Here is a 19,549-nt window from a genome sequence, read left to right as displayed (position 1 = left end):
CCGCCCCAGGAAGGAGGAGAGGCCACACCCCACAGGCAGAGCAGGCTTCAGCCATGGTTCTATCACTTGCCAACAGCGTGGTACTGAGTGGCCACCCCATCTAAGGAGAGGGGATGGCGTCCCCTCGAGCCAGGCCACCACTGCACCAAGTGCTATGAGCCCACGCCTGGACCAGGACCCATCCGCAAGCAGCCAGTGGGACCAGGGCCTCCTCCTCCAGCCACGGCCCCCCACAGCTCTGCCACCACAAAGGATCTGGGGAGCCTCTTATATCTACTTGGGTGCTCTCCCCACTGTCCTCCAGCCAACACCCATTCAGCCTTTGGATCCAGCTTAAACTTCCCTCTGGCGGAGGCTTTTCATGATGCCCAGAGGAGGGCAGGTCCCCTGAACACAGAACAGTTGCTTCTCCCTTGCAGCTCTGAGCTCAGTGGAAGTGAAGCCATGACATATCCCAGGGTCAGGAATGCGTCTGCCAGGCCGCCTTGAGGGCCTTCGGGACACTGAGGGGTAAACGCGCTCAAATCAATGGGGTACCACAGGTACATACCACAGGTCGGGGTTGTCGGTGCTATTTTCTATGCTGAACTGTTCAATCTCTGGTCCCACCTGAGCCACAAATTTGGCCAGTTTCTCTGCAGTCTCCATTGTCTTCAAGTCAACTACAAAACGAAGCAACCGTCATGTGTTGGCTTGGAGTTGCCACCTCCCATGTGAACTCCCCTCCCCTGTGGAGCCATGGGGCCGATCACGAGGAGGCCCCGGGTCCTCTCACTGCTCTTCACCCTGAGCCCCGTGCCCCTGCAGCTCTGTCGAGCACAGGGGCACCCCCCTCTGTCCTCTTGAAGTGGCCTGGCCCAGAGACTCCTGCAGGCTGACAGACTTGGTGGAAGTATGGAGCCTGGGCCTCAGGAGCCTCAAATACCTCCACTGCCTCTCCTGGAGGCCTGACCCTGACCATCAGGTAACCAAACCAAGGCTGGATGCACCGGGGGTGCCAGACACGTGGCTCAGTCACCCCCATTCCTTCTGCTGACAGCCCCAGACAACCAGTCGCTGCCTGCACACCTGTGTGGGCCCTGCCCAGCTCAGCAGACTCCTGTTTGAAGCCACTGTCTAGAGTGTGGCTCGTTACATAGCAATAGTAGAGGATGGAGCAGCTGGGTAGATTTTTTCCCCCTTACTGTGCTGATGGAGAAGCACTGGTCAGAGGCAGGCCTACTGCAGAGGGAGAAGGTAATGGCCTGGAGAAACAGGAGAAACTGCAGGTCAGCTAACCCTGAGGGAAGAGACCCCAGGAAGAGGAGGCAGAAGGGCAGATGTGGGCAGCCCTATGGAACGGAGAGAGGGGCAAGATGAGGAGGAGCTCAGTGCCCCAAGCACGGGCACACAGCACAGCCACATAGCTGGCAGCAGGGCCTGGCAGGGAACCACCGAGCAGCACCTCACATGGGCTCTACCTCAGGATAGGAGGGGAGAGGAAAGCGCCTCCACATGCACCTGTCCTGCCAGGTCCTTGTTGCTTCTGCCTACTGTCCCCCCAGCAGAGACCCCTGAGTCTGGGGAGTCAGGGCTGGGGCCAGAGGAGGGGGTCAGGAGTGAGCACCCACCGTCAGCAGATGGGCAGGGAGAGGAGGTCTGAGGGCCTTCTGCGACATCCACAACTGCTGCCTTGGGGGATGGGCCTGAGGCTTCTGGGCTGGGGTCCCTGGAGGGTCCTGCTGGGTCTGGTGGGCAGTCCTTGGCAGTAGCATTTACGTCCGGCTGGGGCAGCTTTCCCTGTGAGGAGCCTGGAGCCTGGCGGCCGTGGGGTTTCAGCCTGGCGCCTGAGGAGAGGAGGGCCTGGGTGCCAGCAGTTGCTCTCCTTGCCTTCCAGCCCCGGAGCCCATGAGTGCAGAGCACCCCCCGCCGCCGCCCTGGGAGGAGCCTCTTCTTGAGGTTCCGGATCGCCCGGGCATAAAGCATGGCCCGGACTGCGCACTCTGCCGAGGTGGGCTTCTGATCTGCTCCTGGCAAGGTCTGGCTCATCCGCTGCATTTCTGCCAGCTTCAGCTTATAGTATTTATACTCCAGGCTACTGTCATCAGACAGAAACCTATGTAACAAAACAGGCACAGCAGGACACTGGTTAAAACACCAACATGTACAGATCATTGCTCCATTTCCACAAACCCTTTTTATGTGGCAGCCTCCCTACTATCCAGGAGGCTCTGCCTGGCTCCACGAGCACCCAGAACTTGGCCTAGGTCACCTGTGCCGCCCAGGGTGACCACAAGGGGGCCCGGAGCTTTGACGGAGCGCTGGTCGGTTCCTCCTGCATTTCCATCAGCAGCCAAGGAGGAGCTCACAGCTCCTGGTGGCCTCCTAATACAAACAAGTCACCCCAGCGCCAGAGGCACTCTGCCACTCTGTCGTTCCTGGATGCCATTTACAGAAGGTGGCACTCTACAAATGGCCCAGTGAGGCTGGGCTCTCAGTGACTTTTCAACCGCACCACTGAGGCCAGTGTGCCACTGCTGTGAAACCATGTGCCAGAATCCTTGGGAGAAAGGGACAGAAAAGAGGCTGAGTTTCACGTGCTGACATGGAATCCGTGACACAGCCAATGAAGAGGACAAGCTACAAGGCCAACAACCTTGGTGCATACTCCTGAAACTGCTTTGTGTACAAGCATCCGGGCACATTTGGGCCTTTCACAGAGGAAGAAGGAATATAGGTCAGACTTACTAGCTTTGGGGAATGGCACAAAAAGGAGAGGGGAGCACTCCCACGTTACTGACTTTGTCTTGTTTTGGTGGCGCCTTCTTTTACCCCTATCAATCCTCCTTTCTAAGTCTGGACTTCCTTCAACATTCCTTCTGGCTTCACGAGCGGAAGGCTCATCTTCACTCTCTGATAAATGTGCACAAAGCTGCACTTTCTCTAAGAGCTGCTGCAGTCGTGTTCAGGTGCAGCATGCGCCCCCACTGTTTCCTTCTGAAGGGTTTCTAATTTCAGTTGATTCCCCTTCACTCAAATTTAGAATCGCGTTTTATTTTGGTTGTTGCTGGTTTCCACTGTAGTGCCTTGTATAACGTGGCCCACGTGATGTCCCTTCCCTGGGAGAGGCTGTAGTCTTCCCTGTGACTGCACACTTAACTGGTTTTTGTGAATGTTCAGTTTCAGTTTGTTAAAGAAGAGTGAGCATAGTTTGGTGAGTAGGAATACACTTCAGGTGGCTTCCCGACTGCTTGGTGTTGAGAGCGCACCTTAACCGTTGGGAGACGAGCTCCTGACTACCGACGACAGAAGCCCCTGCTGCCGTCGCGCAGTCAAGATCTGGCCAGATCTGAGCAAACAGGCTGCATGCTGGCCCCAGCGGTACCGCGGACCCTCTGCTGGGCTGACAGCAGCAGCCTGCGAGATCAGACCCTAATGAGCAAGGGTCCCACCTAAGGGAACCTGACCAACCTGGACATTCTGCTCTGCACATCGCACAGCCCCAGCAAGGCCACCCCTCTTCCAAGGCAGAGGCAGAGTCCATGCCCAGGCAACCAATCCCCACCATGTACGGCCCTTTCACCCAGATGGCTCTGATGTCAAGTGCAGCCTAAGGATGTTGGTCACAAACCCATCTCCCCAAGTTCAAGTGGCGCATAACCTCAAGAGCGTTGAATACTCCTGAGGCAGCCTGCTGGGGTCAGCCAGGGCAGCCACTTAATAACCATGAGATTTACTCAACCTTTCTGTTCCTCGGTTTCTCTGTACAATGGGATGAACAATAGTAATAAACAACTTCATTATGTTGTTATGAGGCTTGAATTACAGTTTTCATTCTAAGGAAAATACTTTGAATACTGCCTGACATTCATTTACTGCTTAACAAATATTAGCACATTATCTCTGCAAGCCCATTCAGTGTTCTAAATCTTTCCTTATTGGGAAACACCTACCCATTTCAAAGAAATGAACTTAAGTCTCCAGCCATGGTACACATTTACCAATTCCTCTTGTATTTCTAAATGGTGTTTATTCCCAACTGTTGTACCTTCCTGGTGACTTCCCTTCGTCAGTACCTCTCTTGCCCTTTTATGCTTTGTCTGAAGTAATTTTCCATACCTCCTTTCTTTCTGGTAGCATTTGCTTGGTACATAATTGTCCATCTTTTTTCCCTACTCCCTGTGTTTTATTTGTCTCAAGAGGAAGCAACAGCTGGTGCTTTTAAACCCAAGTCTGGCTAGTAAAGGTGGCATCAATCCTTAGAAACTGGTGGGTTACTGGGAAGGCTGAGTGTATTCAGGCCATTGTAATCTTTTCCTCTTTGCTTGCTTTCTTGCTTTTTTTTCCTTTCTTGCTTTTCATTGGGATGAATTCATTTTCTCTTTGGCCTTCCCCCACTCTGTACTAGAATGGAAGTTATGCCTTTAATGGCTAATCAATATACACTTACACTGGTATTTTTCTGTCAACATCCAGAGTTACTAACTAGCTCTATCCTCATTCTGAATGAAACAAGAGTCCTGCCATGTGCTTCCCTCCTTTCCCTCACCACCCTGTACATTTAGATCACCTGAGATTTTAGGTCCCCACTGCCCCAAGCATCAATTATTTAGATTGCATGTTCACTTCAGGGCTCCTGGACAATCCTGCTTGGGCAAACCGAGAAGGATTCATGGCCATTTGCTTTTTCCTGAGTCTGTGGACCTGGTGGGCTGTCCCTGGACAGCAGGGTCCACCAAAGGTCAGAGCCATCCCACTGCCAGGGGACAATTTAAGGACGGGAGAAAACAGGAGTGTGATGTGCTCCTCCAGCTCTACACCTTATGCTGTTGGGGCCATTCTATAGGCTTTTCAGTCTCTCTTGCAGGGCATGGAGGAAGCCAGACGACTAAAGCTCCAGACAAGGAAGCAAAGTGGGGGTGGGCGTCCGCACTACTGACATTTTTGTGCACCAGAAGGATCAGGCCGAGAGAGGCAGCAGTCAGTCCTGTCTGCAAGGCTCAGCAGCAAACGAACCTGTTTGTCACTCCTCGTAGGGAGGGGGAATCTAAAATCTCTGCTGGACCTCAGAGGGCAGAGAGAACACACCCTTCTTCCTCACGTCTGTCTCCTAAGATCTACACCTTTCTCTTGCTAATAATAAGACTCTATTATTGCATTTGGGCCTAGCGAGAAGAGGGTCCTCTGATCAAAAACTGAGAATTCCTCAAACACTGGGAGGAAACTGAGCTAAATCCTCAATTAGCTACAAAGGGCATTAACAATAAGGCATAAAAACGATAGATTAAGGAACAGCAACATGGATTTATCATCAAGAGACACCATGAGAAGTAGCTTAAAGAACTAAAAGTGACAGCCTCCAAGGGGTGGGCTGGCATGGGGGCCATCAAGGCTGAAATATTCCACTTTTCATCATTATTAGTTCAACTGATTTTTTTTTTTTTTTGGTAAAGCATGTACAAGTAGTACTTTAAGAATTCAAACATATATACCCAAAATCGAAGCTTACTAGCTTCCCTATCACTGTCTCTGGCAGCACACTGCCTCCTCCTAGCGTCTCTGGATGGTTCCTCCTGCAGAAGTTCATGAGTTCCAGCTCCCTGAATCTGTCCTTCATCTGGGTCTATCTTACCCACCTGCCACGGAGATTTTTTTATTTCAACTCAAATTTTTCATTTCCAAGACCCTTAACAGGTTCCAAAAACAAGCAGTTCCTGTTTCATGGATACAATGACTATTAACCATCTAAGATAATTAATCACACACAGATTTTTCGATGAAATCTCCTTTTTCTTATAGTACTGTCTTCTCAGGTGTCAGCTCTGTTGAGTTGGGTGACTTCTTCATGACGCTGATTTTCCTCAAATATTTGATTTCTAATTCAAAGCTTATTTCTGATTCTACACGTGCGCACACACACACACATCAGTGTCATAATGCCTATTTCTGATTCTACACACACAGACGCGGAGTGGGAGGCCAGCAGGGGGAGCCCTCACGCACACCACTCCTCTCCACCTGACCCAAGCAGGAGACAGACACGTCTGCCAGGCCGTACTGATTCCCAGGCGTACTGCTTCCCGTAGTAGTTTCCCATCCAACAGGACGGTTTCAGCCTGCCCCAGTAACAACTAAGCCGATGAAACTGTCACAACTCGGCTAATGAGAGGCTGCTACACTTCTAATTCCCACTTTACTCTAGTGGCCTCTTGTTTATAATCCTCCCAACACCCCTTTTTCTCTTGAGTCTCCTCTCCATTGTTCTCTGGACCTGCCTATGGCTTTGCCGTAGCTTGCATGTCCAAACTGCAATTCTTTGCTATTCCTGAATAAACCCATTTTTGCTGGTAAAATAACTAATATTTTTCTTTTTAAGGTTACCATGAGCCTGTGCTGGGTCATGTGTAATGGTCATGGGGTGGTGCTCACCGAGTCCTTTCAGGGCCCCGTTCCCTCTGGCCCACCTGGAAATTGCCTCTAGGCCTTCCAAGCATGGGTGGCACCTTGCCCAAGGAGTTTGGTTTCTGCTCTCGCCTGTCCATCACAGGCTATCCAGCTTCCCTCTTCTACCATGCACACTGGCTGAGAGCCAGAATGTGAATCTCAGCTCTGTCGCTTACTAGCTGAACATCCTTGAAGCAAGAGTCTCCTAGAGCCTTGAGTTTCCTGTCTGTAAAATAAGGATGGCAACATACCCACCTTGCAAGGTTATTAATGAGGAGATTGGCCACTTTGTGCTTAACTCACCAAAGTGCTAAGAATAGCACCAAGTGCACAGAAAGCAAAGTGTATGTGTGCTAAATAAAGTTTTCAATAAATGATGGGACAATTAAGTTATTAGTTTGTTAGCTTTTTTTAACTTTTAAGTGACATGCCTAACCTTATTCCATACATGAAAATAATCCCAATGAACTCAAGAATTCTGTAAAAATAAAACCATACAAGCTCCTACCCTCCCCCTGGTAAATCATGCTGGTTGAGATCAAAGCTCTGGTATTGTTGCATGGAAGTTTGACTTTCATAAACTGGCTTACAGGGGGGCAGCGAGTATCAACTGGGACAAATGACCCACGGAAAGTGACCTGATGGCAAAGACCTATGGACCCCACTGGGGACCACTCTTGTGCCCAGGGGCCACTGGGCAGTGTCTGAGGTGCTTCTGGTTGTCGTGGCTGGGATGAGGATTCTACTGCGATGAGGAATCTTATGGCATCTAGTGGGTGGAGGTCATGGATGCCACTGCCCAGGAGAGGACCCATTGCACAGGAATAGCCAGCCTCCAATGTTAATCATGCTGCCATTGCTCTAGAAATACAGCCACAGAGCAAAAGCCTCTGAAGTGAGCCTTCTCTTTAACCCAGCAATTACACTCCCAGATATTACCCTGAGAAGCTGCCAGAAATGTAGACAGGAATACAAGCAGAACATAGTGCATAATGGTATTTATAGTGGGGAAAAACTGGATAGACTATCAGAATCACCAGTGGGCAATGGCTAAGTGTGGTCTGGTACCTGTGTATAATGGTATGGTCCACAACCAGCAATAACAAGAACAGTTAGTTATGTTAAGTTTAAAACATAGGACATACTGTGGGGGGAAAATGGTGGATGCTTAGACACCATCTTTGTCTTTTCACTTTTCTCTGTGTTTACAAAAGGCATATGCCATTTTTATAATTAAAGAAAAAAGCTGTAGTATAAAAATTTTCCACTTCCAGCAATCTAGTCTATTGATAATCCTGAATACACAAGAAACACATTAAGCTATTCACGGAAGCAGCTTGAAATAGTGCACAATCAAAAAACATTCTAAAAGTCCAAGTGGGGAAGGGCTAAACTCTTGAACACCTTCTCTATGGACTAGTAAATGTAGCTGCGGAACTCATGTTTACAAAGAGTAGGGAATATGAGCATGTTCCATGTTATCGAAAATGAGCAGGACAGATTGCATCATAAAAAAAAACCCCAAATAGCCTAACATGAGCAGAAAGACTGGAAGCAAATACTCAGAAGCGTCGGTGGATGTTGGTGGGCACACAGGTGGCTTCCCCTGACTATTGGCTGTTCTTTACTTTCTCCGATAAGCAACTATGATATTTACCATGAAAACTTAGAAGAGTCCTTCTATTTGTGTGAAAAGGCAATGGGATAAAAGAAGACAGTTTAACAAATAGTACCAATGAGTCACAGAACTGCAGCGGCATATTCCTCTTCTTACACGCGCTCTCACACACCTCTTACCTCATCTTTAATCGGCACAGCAGAGACGAGGACAAGAGGAGGTCACACGGCAGATCTGCAGCAGGGCTGGGGCTTGAATGAACCCAGGTGAACCTGACCCACCTTCACGCTCTTCCCACTCGCTGGCTAAACCTGACCCACCTTCACGCTCTTCCCACTCGCTGGCTAATGCCACTACTTACAACAGACATCTCATCCTCTGCTCTGGACACCATCACAATGACACAAACTGCTGTGTGTGGCACTCAGAGGGCCAATATATAAAGACCTACCAATAAGCAGGGTCCTCCTTGAGAAGAGCTCTCTCTTTGGGAGACAGGCTGCCTTCGACAACCCGTGTGACCAGCTGGTCGATGGTGTCCACCACCTTGTGATCCGCTCGCTGTGGGATGGCTGGAACACACAGAAGGGCTTTTCTGAGAAACACACAGGACCACACGGGGCCTGGGACCCCCAGAACAGAGTTAGAGGCTTAGGATGGAGCCTAAGCAGGCACCAGCAACCAAAACCCTCATTCACAAGAAACCAGCACCAAAAAGAAGAAAATGGCATGCTACTCTAACAACCAACATGCAAAATACCCTCCCAAGAGCTGTAACAGCATAAGCACTTGGAGAGAAATAAGCAAACCTGTAATGACTATACAGATATCTTTTATAGAAAGGATATGCAGCAACTCTATACATTTCATGTTATCACTTACCTTGAATGTTCACAATATTAAGGGCAAAATATAATATAAAACATATCTAGATATAAAATAGGTAAAATATTTATCCAGGTTATGATTCTCAATATGAAGGAGTGAAGAAAGAATACATAAATCTGGACATATAGAAGGACGATTAAAAGGAAATATATCAGAACATTAACAGAAGTTATCTACAGGTGGTAGATTAGGAATTTCATTTTCTTTTGGCTTTATCTATTAAAAAAAAAATGTCCGTGTGTTTTATACTTAGAAAACACACATAAACTTAAAAAGAAAAATTCCCTAATCCAAAAAGTCAGTGGTCCTCAGATAGGTAGGTATTCACAGAAAATACCTGCTGAGTGTAAAGAAAGCAAACATTTTCTCAAGCGCGGATGTCTGCCAATGACCTTTAATTTACAATGTTACCAGCAACACAAGATGTGCATTTGTGCCCGCAAATAAGACTGTTTAGTTTTCTGATATTTTTGCTAGTTTTAATAGCACAGACTGGCCTACTTGTTCAGTCATTCAGCAAAAATCACCCCTGCCCTAAAAGCTTGCATTTGTTCTGTGATTAATAACTGTCTGGTCCCTCCCTATGTCCCAGTTGCATCTTAATTTAAACATCAACGTGAGCTCCTTACGCAGAAGTTACTCCTACAATTGTCATGTTATTGCAAGTATTTCCCCTTGGAAATTGCTTTCCTGTTTTTTGTTACTGGCTCTCATCTTCCAGAACTGCTAGTTTTGTGTGATTTTACAGAAGAGTGAGGTTCCAAGTCAGAACTTTCAAAGACAATGCAATTTGCAGATCACTGCAGTCACCTCTGGAGAAAGTGACCACAAGTGAGGGCCAGAAAATGGGCCCCACCTTGGGCCTTCCAATCCTTCTCCTGAGACCATCCTTCAAAGGAGAATTTAAAAATAAAAAATAAAAATAATAGGAAAAGCGATACACTCAAGTGAAGATGCCTTCCTAGCATTTCTAACAGTGACGGAAGAGGCAGCTGGGCAGGGCCCCAGGAGACCTGGGCGCTGGTGCCATCTACCTGCTGCCCAGACAGTGGAACCCAGCTCTGCTTGGCCTTGGAAGCCTCTAGTAAAAGGCAGAATGAGTCCAACACCAAGAGGAAGGTGAGAGAGTTTAAGTCAATTATCATGATGTAGCAAATGCTGTAGAAACACAGCCAAGGGCCTTTGACAACCCCGTGAAAGGGCAGACTGGAGTTTTCGGTAAGGCAGGACCGCAGCCACAGGCATGCCTGTCCAAAGCAGCACGCCCAGAGCATGGGGGTGAGCAACTTCATTTACAGGAGATTGTCTCTCTGTCACACCAAGTGACTTCTTCAGTACCATTACAGTGACTTTCCACTTCACCACTCTGGGGGTGTGCAGAGGCAGGGTCCCTCTTCTGGAAGGTGATGGCCACCCCGTGGCGGGAGGTACTCAGAGCCCAGAGCAGCCAGGGGTCCTCCAGTATGCAGACGGAAGAGATTCAGGGATGAAAGAGGCTTCCCCACTGAGCGGGGCAATGAGGCTGAAAAGCATGTGGTGGGAACTTCCTCCTGGCTGGTCATGTGTCCATTATGTATGCTCAGACCTCTGGGATACCTGGACTTGGGCACCCATCCTGGGAGACAGGGGGAGGGAGAGAGCCACCCACCAGCCAGCAATTTGTGTTTCTGTTACCTCTTGTTGGTCTGTCCCCACCCCAGCAAGCCCACTCACAGTGCATGTAACCAGGTGTCCCCTAGTGACCTAGTGACCTTCAGACAGTCTAGAAAAGTAAGTGGGTGGAAAGGTGCCTCCACCACCTGACTTGACCTGGTTGATCTCTGCCTGACCCTCAACACAGCTCAGACATGGCCTCCTGACTCCCCAGGCTGGGTTCATCTCCCTTAATCCCAGCATGGGAGGGGCTGGTTTTTGTGATTTCTGTCCCTCAGGAGCCTGGGAACCCCTCAGAGACAGTGCCCAGCATGTACACCTCCTTCTAGTAGTAAATACCTCAGGGTGAGCCCTATTGCAATGGGGCTTCTTTACGTTGGCCACAGGACAGGCAAGCCCCTAGAAAGTGCTGGCAAAGCTGTATACAAACATATGTTTTTTTTTCCTGGCAAGAATCTCAGCTTTCATCAGATGCCCAGAGGACTCTGTGTCCCAGAAATGTCTAAGGATTTCTGTGGTAAACAGACAACTCCTAATATATGCTTATATATGCTTACAGAATGAGTGGCAGACACGTACACTGGCCAATGCGAGTGCTCTAAAATTCTGATGCGTTCCCAGCAGGCTAAAGAACGTCTGTGTTAAAATCTCAAAGATAATCAGAGACATTACAAGGAAACATGAACAACAAGCAGATCACACGGAACAGAAACTTCCACTGCTTTCCTTACCATCACTCAGAGCTCTCCCAGCCTTGGCCTGAATTTCTGGTTTGGTAGGAGGAAGCGTTTTCTCCTTGTCTTGAGTCGGCTCGGGTTCGGCTTTCTTGACCTGGAGAGGACACCCACTGCTGAACAGCCAGGCCTTTAGGTGATCGATGTACTCCCTCCCGAACAGAGTCGAGTCCTCGAAGTTCGGAAACGCGGCGGGAGAGGGAGCTATATCTTGGAGGCCAACAGCTTCCAAGATCTTCTCTTGCCGGAAAGAAGAGGCCAAGGAGAAAGTCTGTCCCAGAAGGGCTAACGACTTCCGGCAGAGGGAGTTGGTGGTCTCCAGGGCAACAGCGAAGTCCAGGGGGTTACTGAGGGTCTTCATCTTGACACTCAGCTCGTAGGCATTGCAGGCCATGAGCAGCGGAGTAACACTCTTAAGAAGCCGGTCTTGAAGCCTCATTATGTACTTGTCAAAGGGCTTTATGATTTCGAAAAAGCAATTTTTGGTCTTCACAGCACCTTTGTCTAAAAGCATGTTTAAAAACTCATTATCGACTCTGGGTGTTTTCAAAGCAGAGTGCTTTAAAAATTTGATGGTAAAAAAGCAGAAATCCCTGTGCTCTGGTTTTAAGGAGCATTTGAATGAGGCAAGCATTTTAGCACAGGTTTCTGTTTCAAGTTCAAAGAGAGTCTGGAAGAGCTGGGAAAATTTAACATCATCTTTAATAGTATGAAATCCAGCCCATTTGATTATTTCTATCCCAAACCTCGAAAACACATCAGACTTATCTAGGTCGAAGCTCATCTTTCTTCTGGGGAGCCGAATATCCTTCAGACTGAGCCCCAAGGGGATCTGAGTAGGGAACTGGATATCTTCCGTCCCTGGGTTTGTCCCCAGGGTCACATCAGGATTTGAGGTGGTTTTCTGGATTTGGTTAGTGCCCTGAGTTTTGGGAGTGATACGATTTACAGTGGGTACTTTCTTTGTGCTCACACTTCTCAGTGCAACAAGCTTTGTGACTCCTGCCTTTGACGTGAGCAGGCCCTGAGTTTCCCCCTTTCCTAGGAGGGCACTCTCCTGGTCAACAATGTTTAGACCTCGGCCTCTGCCCTGGACTTGGCCACTGGCCCTGAGCACAGAGTCGGCCTCCCCTGGGCGGTCCACATCATAATCGCGACTCTCTTTCTCCATCAGCCTGGAGGGGCCAACGTCCCCCAGGAGGGCAGAAGGACCCAGATTATACTCCTGTGGCCAAGAGGATTCTTGAGAAACCGGATGGCCAAAGTCTTGTTCCCAAGAGCCACGGAGGGCAAATTTCCAGTCCTGAGAATGAAAATGTCCTAGTTTCCTGTGGCCAAAGACCTGGTCTCGGGAATCAGGGTGGGAAAATTCCAGATACCGGCCACATTCTTTGCGAAAGTAGTTGTCATCACTTACAGAAGGGTTGCTTGATCTGAAGGAAGGTCCTGGGAAAACATCGCCTCTCAGGCCTTCTCTCCCAGTGTCTCGAGGGTGAGCTGCAGATCCGCCCACAGAGTATCTGCTGTCTCTATGAATGTCCTCATACATATCTGCTCTGGCTCTTGGGATTGTTCTTAGAAGATCTGAAAGAAACGATCCAAAAAGAAACACAAAGGGATTTTAGACTAGAGGTTGCAAAACAGATAGTCCACAGACGGCCACCAGTCAGCAGGAACACTTTATTTGCTGGGATGTATTCTAGAAATTCACATTTGCTGCCAACATTCAAAATGTGTAGTTTTGCTTAAAAATCTGGATTTACTACTTATAAAAACAGAAGACCCTCACACACTGGGCCTGTAAATGCCCTGTGACAGTCCACAGGGCTGGGCACAGGAGCCCACAGTCACTCAGACCTGCCGCCCTGACTCTGCCTTCCACAGGCGTCTGTTTTACACTCTTTTATACCCAGGGAAAGGTGTCCGGTCTCTAAATAACTTGGACTTCTTTACCATGACTGGAATACTTGTGCATTTCTACTTGTCTGAATAGGCAGACTGGTTTTCTGTAGGCCACCGGCCCTCCTGTCTCCTAGAAAGAAGTCTCTTTCTAACTTTCTAGTTTTGGAATCAGAATCTATTACCAATTCAAAAGGAAAAGAGATACCAGGAGGCAGTAATCAGCAAAGAGGCCACAGGAGGCCACAGCTTTGTATAAATCTAAGTTTATTTGTTTAAAAAGTACTTACTGAGCAGCTAGTCTGTGGGCACTGCTCTAGGCATTTACATTGCAGCAGGTAAAGAGACTGCAGAGTCCCCACTCTCCAGGACTTATCAGGTGAGGAGGCAAACAATGAACAAAACTCCACATGTAAGAAAGTACCCTTCAGAAAGATGAAGGAAATAGGCAGGAATGTGAAGAGGGAAAGCCATTTTTAGACAGGCTAGGCAGAATGGGCAGCTCTGACAACGTATCTGAGTGGCAGAGGCCAGGTGTGAGGGGCTAGGAGAAGCCTTCCAGGCAGAGCAAGTGTGAGGACACAGAGCTCTGAGGTGGGACTAGCAGGGGATGACTGTGGCTGAAATGCAACAGATGGAATTGATGCCGGGATTCTTCTTTGCGGAGTCGAAGAATGAACTTAGCAAACACCCAAGGTGGGAGAGCCAGGGAGAGGCTTTTATTTAGAGATACAGTGACAGGACAGAGCTCCTGGCTCATGCGGGGAGGGGACAAGGGAGCCCAGGGTGGTGTGTTGTCTAGGGGATTTATAGTCGGTTGAGGATTTTCAGGAATGTGGGTAAAGGGCTAGGACTGCAGACTTGTACCACCAGCTCTGCTCCCAAGGTGGGCTGGGTTGTTGTCTGTTTGCTTAGGGCTGTTTATAGTTGAGGTGAAGTCACTGGTCATGCTGAGATACCCTTGCAGAACACTCAAACATTCCAGGCCAAGTTGCTCCTGGCCTTTTGACCTTTAACCGATCTCACTGAAGATATCTATATTCCTTGTATTTTTACTCTAGAGAATTAGTGTGACCTTGACTTTGCATAATGCTTAATACAGAGTTTCAATAGGAACTTCTTTACATAGTTACATTGCTTTGACTGTAAATATCCTGCCTTGCTTTTTCCAGAGGCCCTCACCCTACTCTGACTACACCCAAAGTCCCTGTCTCAGAATGAGGGACAAGTGGTAAGAGGCAGCTCCTAAACTGTGCTGTCCACTGGAGTCCCTGGGAACCCCCAGGCATCCTGATTGAATTAGGGTGGGATATGACCTGGGCATCAGGGTTTTTAAAAGGTCCCTAGATAATTTTAATGTGCAACAAAGTTAGAGAACTGCTATGATAGGAGATATGAGCACAAGGGGCTGGGACCAGATCAAGTCAGGCCCTCGATGGGACTCCGGAGTTTCTCTGAGAGCCACAGAAAGCTTCAGAGCAGAGGGATGACGTCACTGGCTGCTATTTGGGGAACAGGCCACAAGGAATAGAATGGATGAGAAAGTTCCAGCAAGAAGTCCATTGGGATAATCAAGGTATTGCTGGTTACTGGTGGCAGGTTAAGGCAGTGGCATCAGAAGCAGCATGGTGGATGGATTCTGCACAACAAGATTTTCTGATGCACTGATTTACAAGGCACTGTAAACATGCAGAGTGGAGCAGAGACACAGAAAAAAGCAAACTATGGACCATGAAGCTCTGAGACAGAGATGGTTCTAGAACCATCCAGCATCCTGATGGCTTCCTAGTCTCTGCTTTCCCAATCTTTCTGGAGGTAACTAAAATATGTACTGGTGTTCTGAGTCCCTAAATAAATAAACCAAGATTTAAATCTCCAAGTATATACATATGCACGTATATATACAGATAAAAGCACACATATAAACACATGTATATGTACATAAGCATGTTAAGTATTCGGGATCATATATCACTAGGGGAATTTAAAGATGTAGAAAATATCACAGATATGATTACAACTGAGGGATAAAAAAGCAGGTAAGAGAACTTTGATATTTTACTCCCAATTTAATTGTTACAATCTTTTACAATAGGAAGGCTTTTGTGTACTACTCAAGTAATTTTTGAAAACTCAAGATCTGGGGACAATCTGAACCTTGGTCCAGGTCCAAAGCAACATGGTAACAGTTATCCCTATTCTAAGGACTCAGACTCATTCAACCAACACGGAGGAAGCCGCCTCCACGGAGAGGCTGGCTCAGGGGCTGGTGCCACAGAGATGCAGCCTAGGCCCGAAGGAGGCTGGGCCATGGCAGAGGAGTGTACCTCATGCTTCCCTGGGGATGGGAGGGCAACCAAATCAACCTCAAGGCCTGCAGGGACTCCCTGGGGTCAGAAAATCTGTGAGCCAGGTTTTAGTACCTGAGGGAATGAAGCAGACAGAGCTGGGATGAGGGGGATTCAGAACACAGACACAGTGTAGAATCACTGAGACTCTAGGCCCAAGGCAGGGGATAAGGGCTGGGGAGCCTTGTATGCTGCTGAGAGAGACCTCCATGTCATCCTGCCTGAGCACGATTTTTGGTTCTGCTGGCATGATGTTTCAAAACTTTCTAAAGGGAATGTTTTCAGGCAGGACTTAGGTTCGGCAGCACCACAGGCACTCCTCCACCCCAAGGCAGACTGCTATTACCTGTCTGTTCCTACACTTGTACTGATGATGTAACCCTGAAATGAGGAGCCCCAAGAGTCCAAGAAGGGCCTTGTCCCAGCAAAGCTGGCATTAACAGATCTGTGGGGAGGGCAGATTTGAGGGGAATGAAGCCACCAGACTACTGCAATAATCCATGGGGGAACTGATGAGAGCTCAAACCTGGGTACTGGTGGTCGTGATGGAGCCAGGAGATTGATTCAAGAACCCTTCTCTATCCCAACTTCAAGCTCTACTACAAAGCCACAGTAATCAAGACGATTTGGTACTGGCACAAGAACAGACCCATAGACCAGTGGAACAGAATAGAGAGTCCAGATATTAACCCAAACATATATGGTCAATTACTATATGATAAAGGAGCCATGGCTATGCAATGGGGAAATGACAGTCTCTTTAACAGATGGTGCTGGCAAAACTGGACAGCTACATGTAAGAGAATGAAACTGGACCACTGTCTAACCCCATACACAAAAGTAAATTCGAAATGGATCAAAGACCTGAATGTAAGTCATGAAACCATAAAACTCTTAGAAGACAACATAAGCAAAAATCTCTTGGACATATACATGAGCAATTTCTTCATGAACATATCTCCCAGGGCAAGGGAAATAAAAGCAAAAATGAACAAGTGGGACTGTATCAAGCTGAAAAGCTTCTGTACAGCAAAGGTCACCATCGATAGAACAAAAGGCATCCTAAAGTATTGGGAGAATGTATTCATAAATGACAGATCGGATAAAGGGTTGACATCCAAAATATATAGAGAGCTCACACACCTCAAAAAACAAAAAGCAAATAATCTAATTAAGAAATGGGCACAGGATCTGAACAGACAGGTCTCCAAAGAAGAAATTCAGATGGTCAACAGACACATGAAAAGATGTTCCACATCGCTAATAATCAGAGAAATGCAAATTAAAACCACAACGAGATATCACCTCACACCAGTAAGGATCGCCACCATCGAAAAGACAAACAACAACAAATGTTGGCGAGGATGCAGAGAAAGGGGAACCCTCCTACACTGCTGGTGGGAATGTAAATTAGTTCAACGATTGTCAATAGCAGTACGGAGGTTCCTCAGAAAACTAAAAACAGAGATACCATTTGACCCAGGAATTCCACTCCTAGGAATTTACCCTAAAAATGCAGCAGCCCAGTTTGAAAAAGACATATGCACCCCTATGTTTACTGCAGCACTATTTACAATAGCCAAGAAATGGAAGCAACCTAAGTGTCCATCAGAACATGAATGTATAAAGAAGAGGTGGTACATATACACAATGGAATATTATTCAGCTGTAAGAAGAAAACAAATCCTACCATTTGCAACAACATGGATGGAACTAGAGGGTATTATGCTCAGTGAAATAAGCCAGGTGGAAAAAGACAAGTATCAAATGATTTCACTCATAGGTGGAGCATAAGATCAAAGAAAAAAACTGACAGACCAAAACAGCAGCAGACTCACAGAACTCAAGAATGGACTAACAGTTACCAAAGGGGAAGGGACTGGGGAGAATGGGTGGGAAGGGAGGGATCAGTGGAAAAAAAGGGGCATTACTATTAGCAGACATAATGTAGGGGGGGCAGGGGAGGGCCGTACAACACAGAGAAGACAAGTAGTGATGCTATAGCATCTTACTATGCTGATGGACAGTGACTGTAATGGGGTGTGTGTGGGGGACTTGATAATGGAGGGAGTCTAGTAAACATAATGTTCCTCAAAAAAAAAAAAGAACCCTTTTCTAGGTGGGGGAAATGTGGCTGGGGAGGAGAAGCTACAGATAATAACAGTATCACCCTGCATAATGATCCTGTCCAACCCTAAACAAACATTTCATTACTTCCTCCACCCCCAAAGAAAAACCCAAAGCACTTTAATTCACCTTGAGCTTTAAATTGAAGAGCTTCACCTACAGCCTCACCACTGGGGTCCAGGTGATATCGGGTAGCTTTGTCTTGTAATACAGCATCAAAAGTTTCCTGTGCAATTCGCCTTGCTGCCATGTTTCTCTGACCTATAGAGAGGGGGGGGGAAATTCCAGAGAAGAATGACAACTAACGCTCACTCAATTTATCTATTTCACCTAACCCTCAAAGCAAGGAGGCAGTATTTCATAATCGTACATGGTACTTCAGAGGGAGGTTGAATTGTTTTAATAATCTGACACCCAAGTCACAAGGGTGTTGCCAGAGAAAAGCAAGACGGGCATGATGATCTTGGACAACTTAGTTTGCTTCTCTGACCCCATCTCCTCAGAACCCCTTAAAAGCTCTGTAAAAGCAGTCGTATCCGTTGGGGTTGCTGGAGGACTGTGCGAGGCAGCAAAAATGATATAATCATGTAGGAGAGTCAGAACATAACCCTTGCAAATGGTGATTAGGAAAGCTGTGATCTTTCCCATTTCCCAGATAGCGTGGAAGAAGCTCTGAGAACTGCCTTCCCCTCTGATGGAAGCTTCTCAACAAGTGAATCCCTCACTGGTGAGAGAGCTTGCCCCATGCCAGGTCTTGCTGTAGGGAAAAGAATCCCACGATCTCATTTACTTATTGCAACAAACTCAGCGAAGAGATGGGTCCTGTTATGAGTGACATTACACATTAGAAAGTGAGACTCAGGCTAAGTGACCCACCCAAGGTCAGACTGCAGGGACTGGAACCTGGCAAACCAGTCCCTTCGGGACAAAACCCTGAAGACTGAACAGAACACGACGGAGAATCAACACTGAGGCATCCGACGGCTGCCTCCTTAACCAGGAACACATCCCTTATATCTTGGAACCTCCAACTCCAAAACCCAAGCCTGCCCTGCATTGTGCTCATTTCTTATAACCATCACCCCACCCCCCTTTCCCATCCTTCAGGCCTTTTCCTGGGGCGCCCCTGGTTTTCTGGTAAAGAAGGGCAGGGTCTTCCCGCCAGGGGTCTCGTAACCAAATCAAGTGGACTCATCTTTCTGTGACTCCGTTTCCCCGTCTATGGAATGGGCAGCTTAGGGATTGGGGGGGGCCGCTGCGGAGAATGAACCAGTTACAAAGGTAACGAACCGGATACAGCGCCCGGCCGTTGTTATCGCCCCACCAGCGGGGCCGCTCCGGGCTGGGGTGGAATGAATGAATCAGTGAACCAATGACCCCCTCCGGGAGTGGCCCTCCGCCTACCGACCTCCGAGAGCGAAAAAAAGTGGGTGTCAGGCCACAGAGGCCGCAGACCGCCCCTCAGGCCGACCCGGCCCAGACGAGGCCGCAGCGCAGCCCAAGGGCCGAGCCCGCGGCGCCATCGCGGGGACCCGGGACGCCCCCCGGGCCGAGCTAGAGTCCCCAACCCAAGGCCCATCCACCCACGACGCCCGGGCCCAGGCCTCACCCCGAGGCCACCGCGCGCGGAGCCGGAGGAGCTGCTGCTGCTGCCGCTGCCGCCGCCGCCGCCGCCGCCGCCGCCGCCGCCGCCGCCGCCGCCGCCGCCGCCGCCGCCGCGCGAGGCGGGGACATGCAAATGAGTCACGGTCTCCGCAGCGCGGCGCCGCGCAGGCGACAACCACCTGGCCCTTCTGCGCAAGCGCACTGCTCTCTTCTACGGGCGTGGATACGACCGAGGCAAAAAAATTTCCCTCCTG

At 48.5% G+C, this 19,549-nt stretch overlaps 1 protein-coding gene across 5 annotated transcripts in view; it reads right to left on the bottom strand.

The window, feature by feature from the left end:
- Positions 1 to 19,549, bottom strand: part of SUGP2 (SURP and G-patch domain containing 2) — a 47,800-nt gene that overhangs the window by 27,919 nt on the left and 332 nt on the right. For 3 of the 5 annotated variants that reach the window (XR_008993045.1, XM_057489985.1, XM_057489983.1), the window contains exons 2-6: positions 17,820 to 17,951; positions 11,314 to 12,900; positions 8,493 to 8,613; positions 1,611 to 2,095; positions 551 to 662 (exon numbers count right to left, since the gene is read on the bottom strand). Coding sequence is in view for 4 of the 5 variants with exons in the window: in XM_057489985.1 (XP_057345968.1) it covers positions 551 to 662; positions 1,611 to 2,095; positions 8,493 to 8,613; positions 11,314 to 12,900; positions 17,820 to 17,940 (2,426 nt within the window). In the remaining variant the exon portion in view is untranslated. Of the gene's footprint in view, positions 1 to 550; positions 663 to 1,610; positions 2,096 to 8,492; positions 8,614 to 11,313; positions 12,901 to 17,819; positions 17,952 to 19,299; positions 19,526 to 19,549 lie in introns of those variants that run through there. The other 2 variants (XM_036895581.2, XM_057489984.1) reach the window with 2 other exon arrangements.

This window comes from Manis pentadactyla, chromosome 12 (assembly GCF_030020395.1).
Source record: "Manis pentadactyla isolate mManPen7 chromosome 12, mManPen7.hap1, whole genome shotgun sequence".
Lineage (NCBI taxonomy): Eukaryota > Metazoa > Chordata > Mammalia > Pholidota > Manidae > Manis > Manis pentadactyla.
The sequence above is the reverse complement of the archived record's forward strand: the minus strand, read 5'-3'. Positions and strand labels throughout refer to the sequence as shown.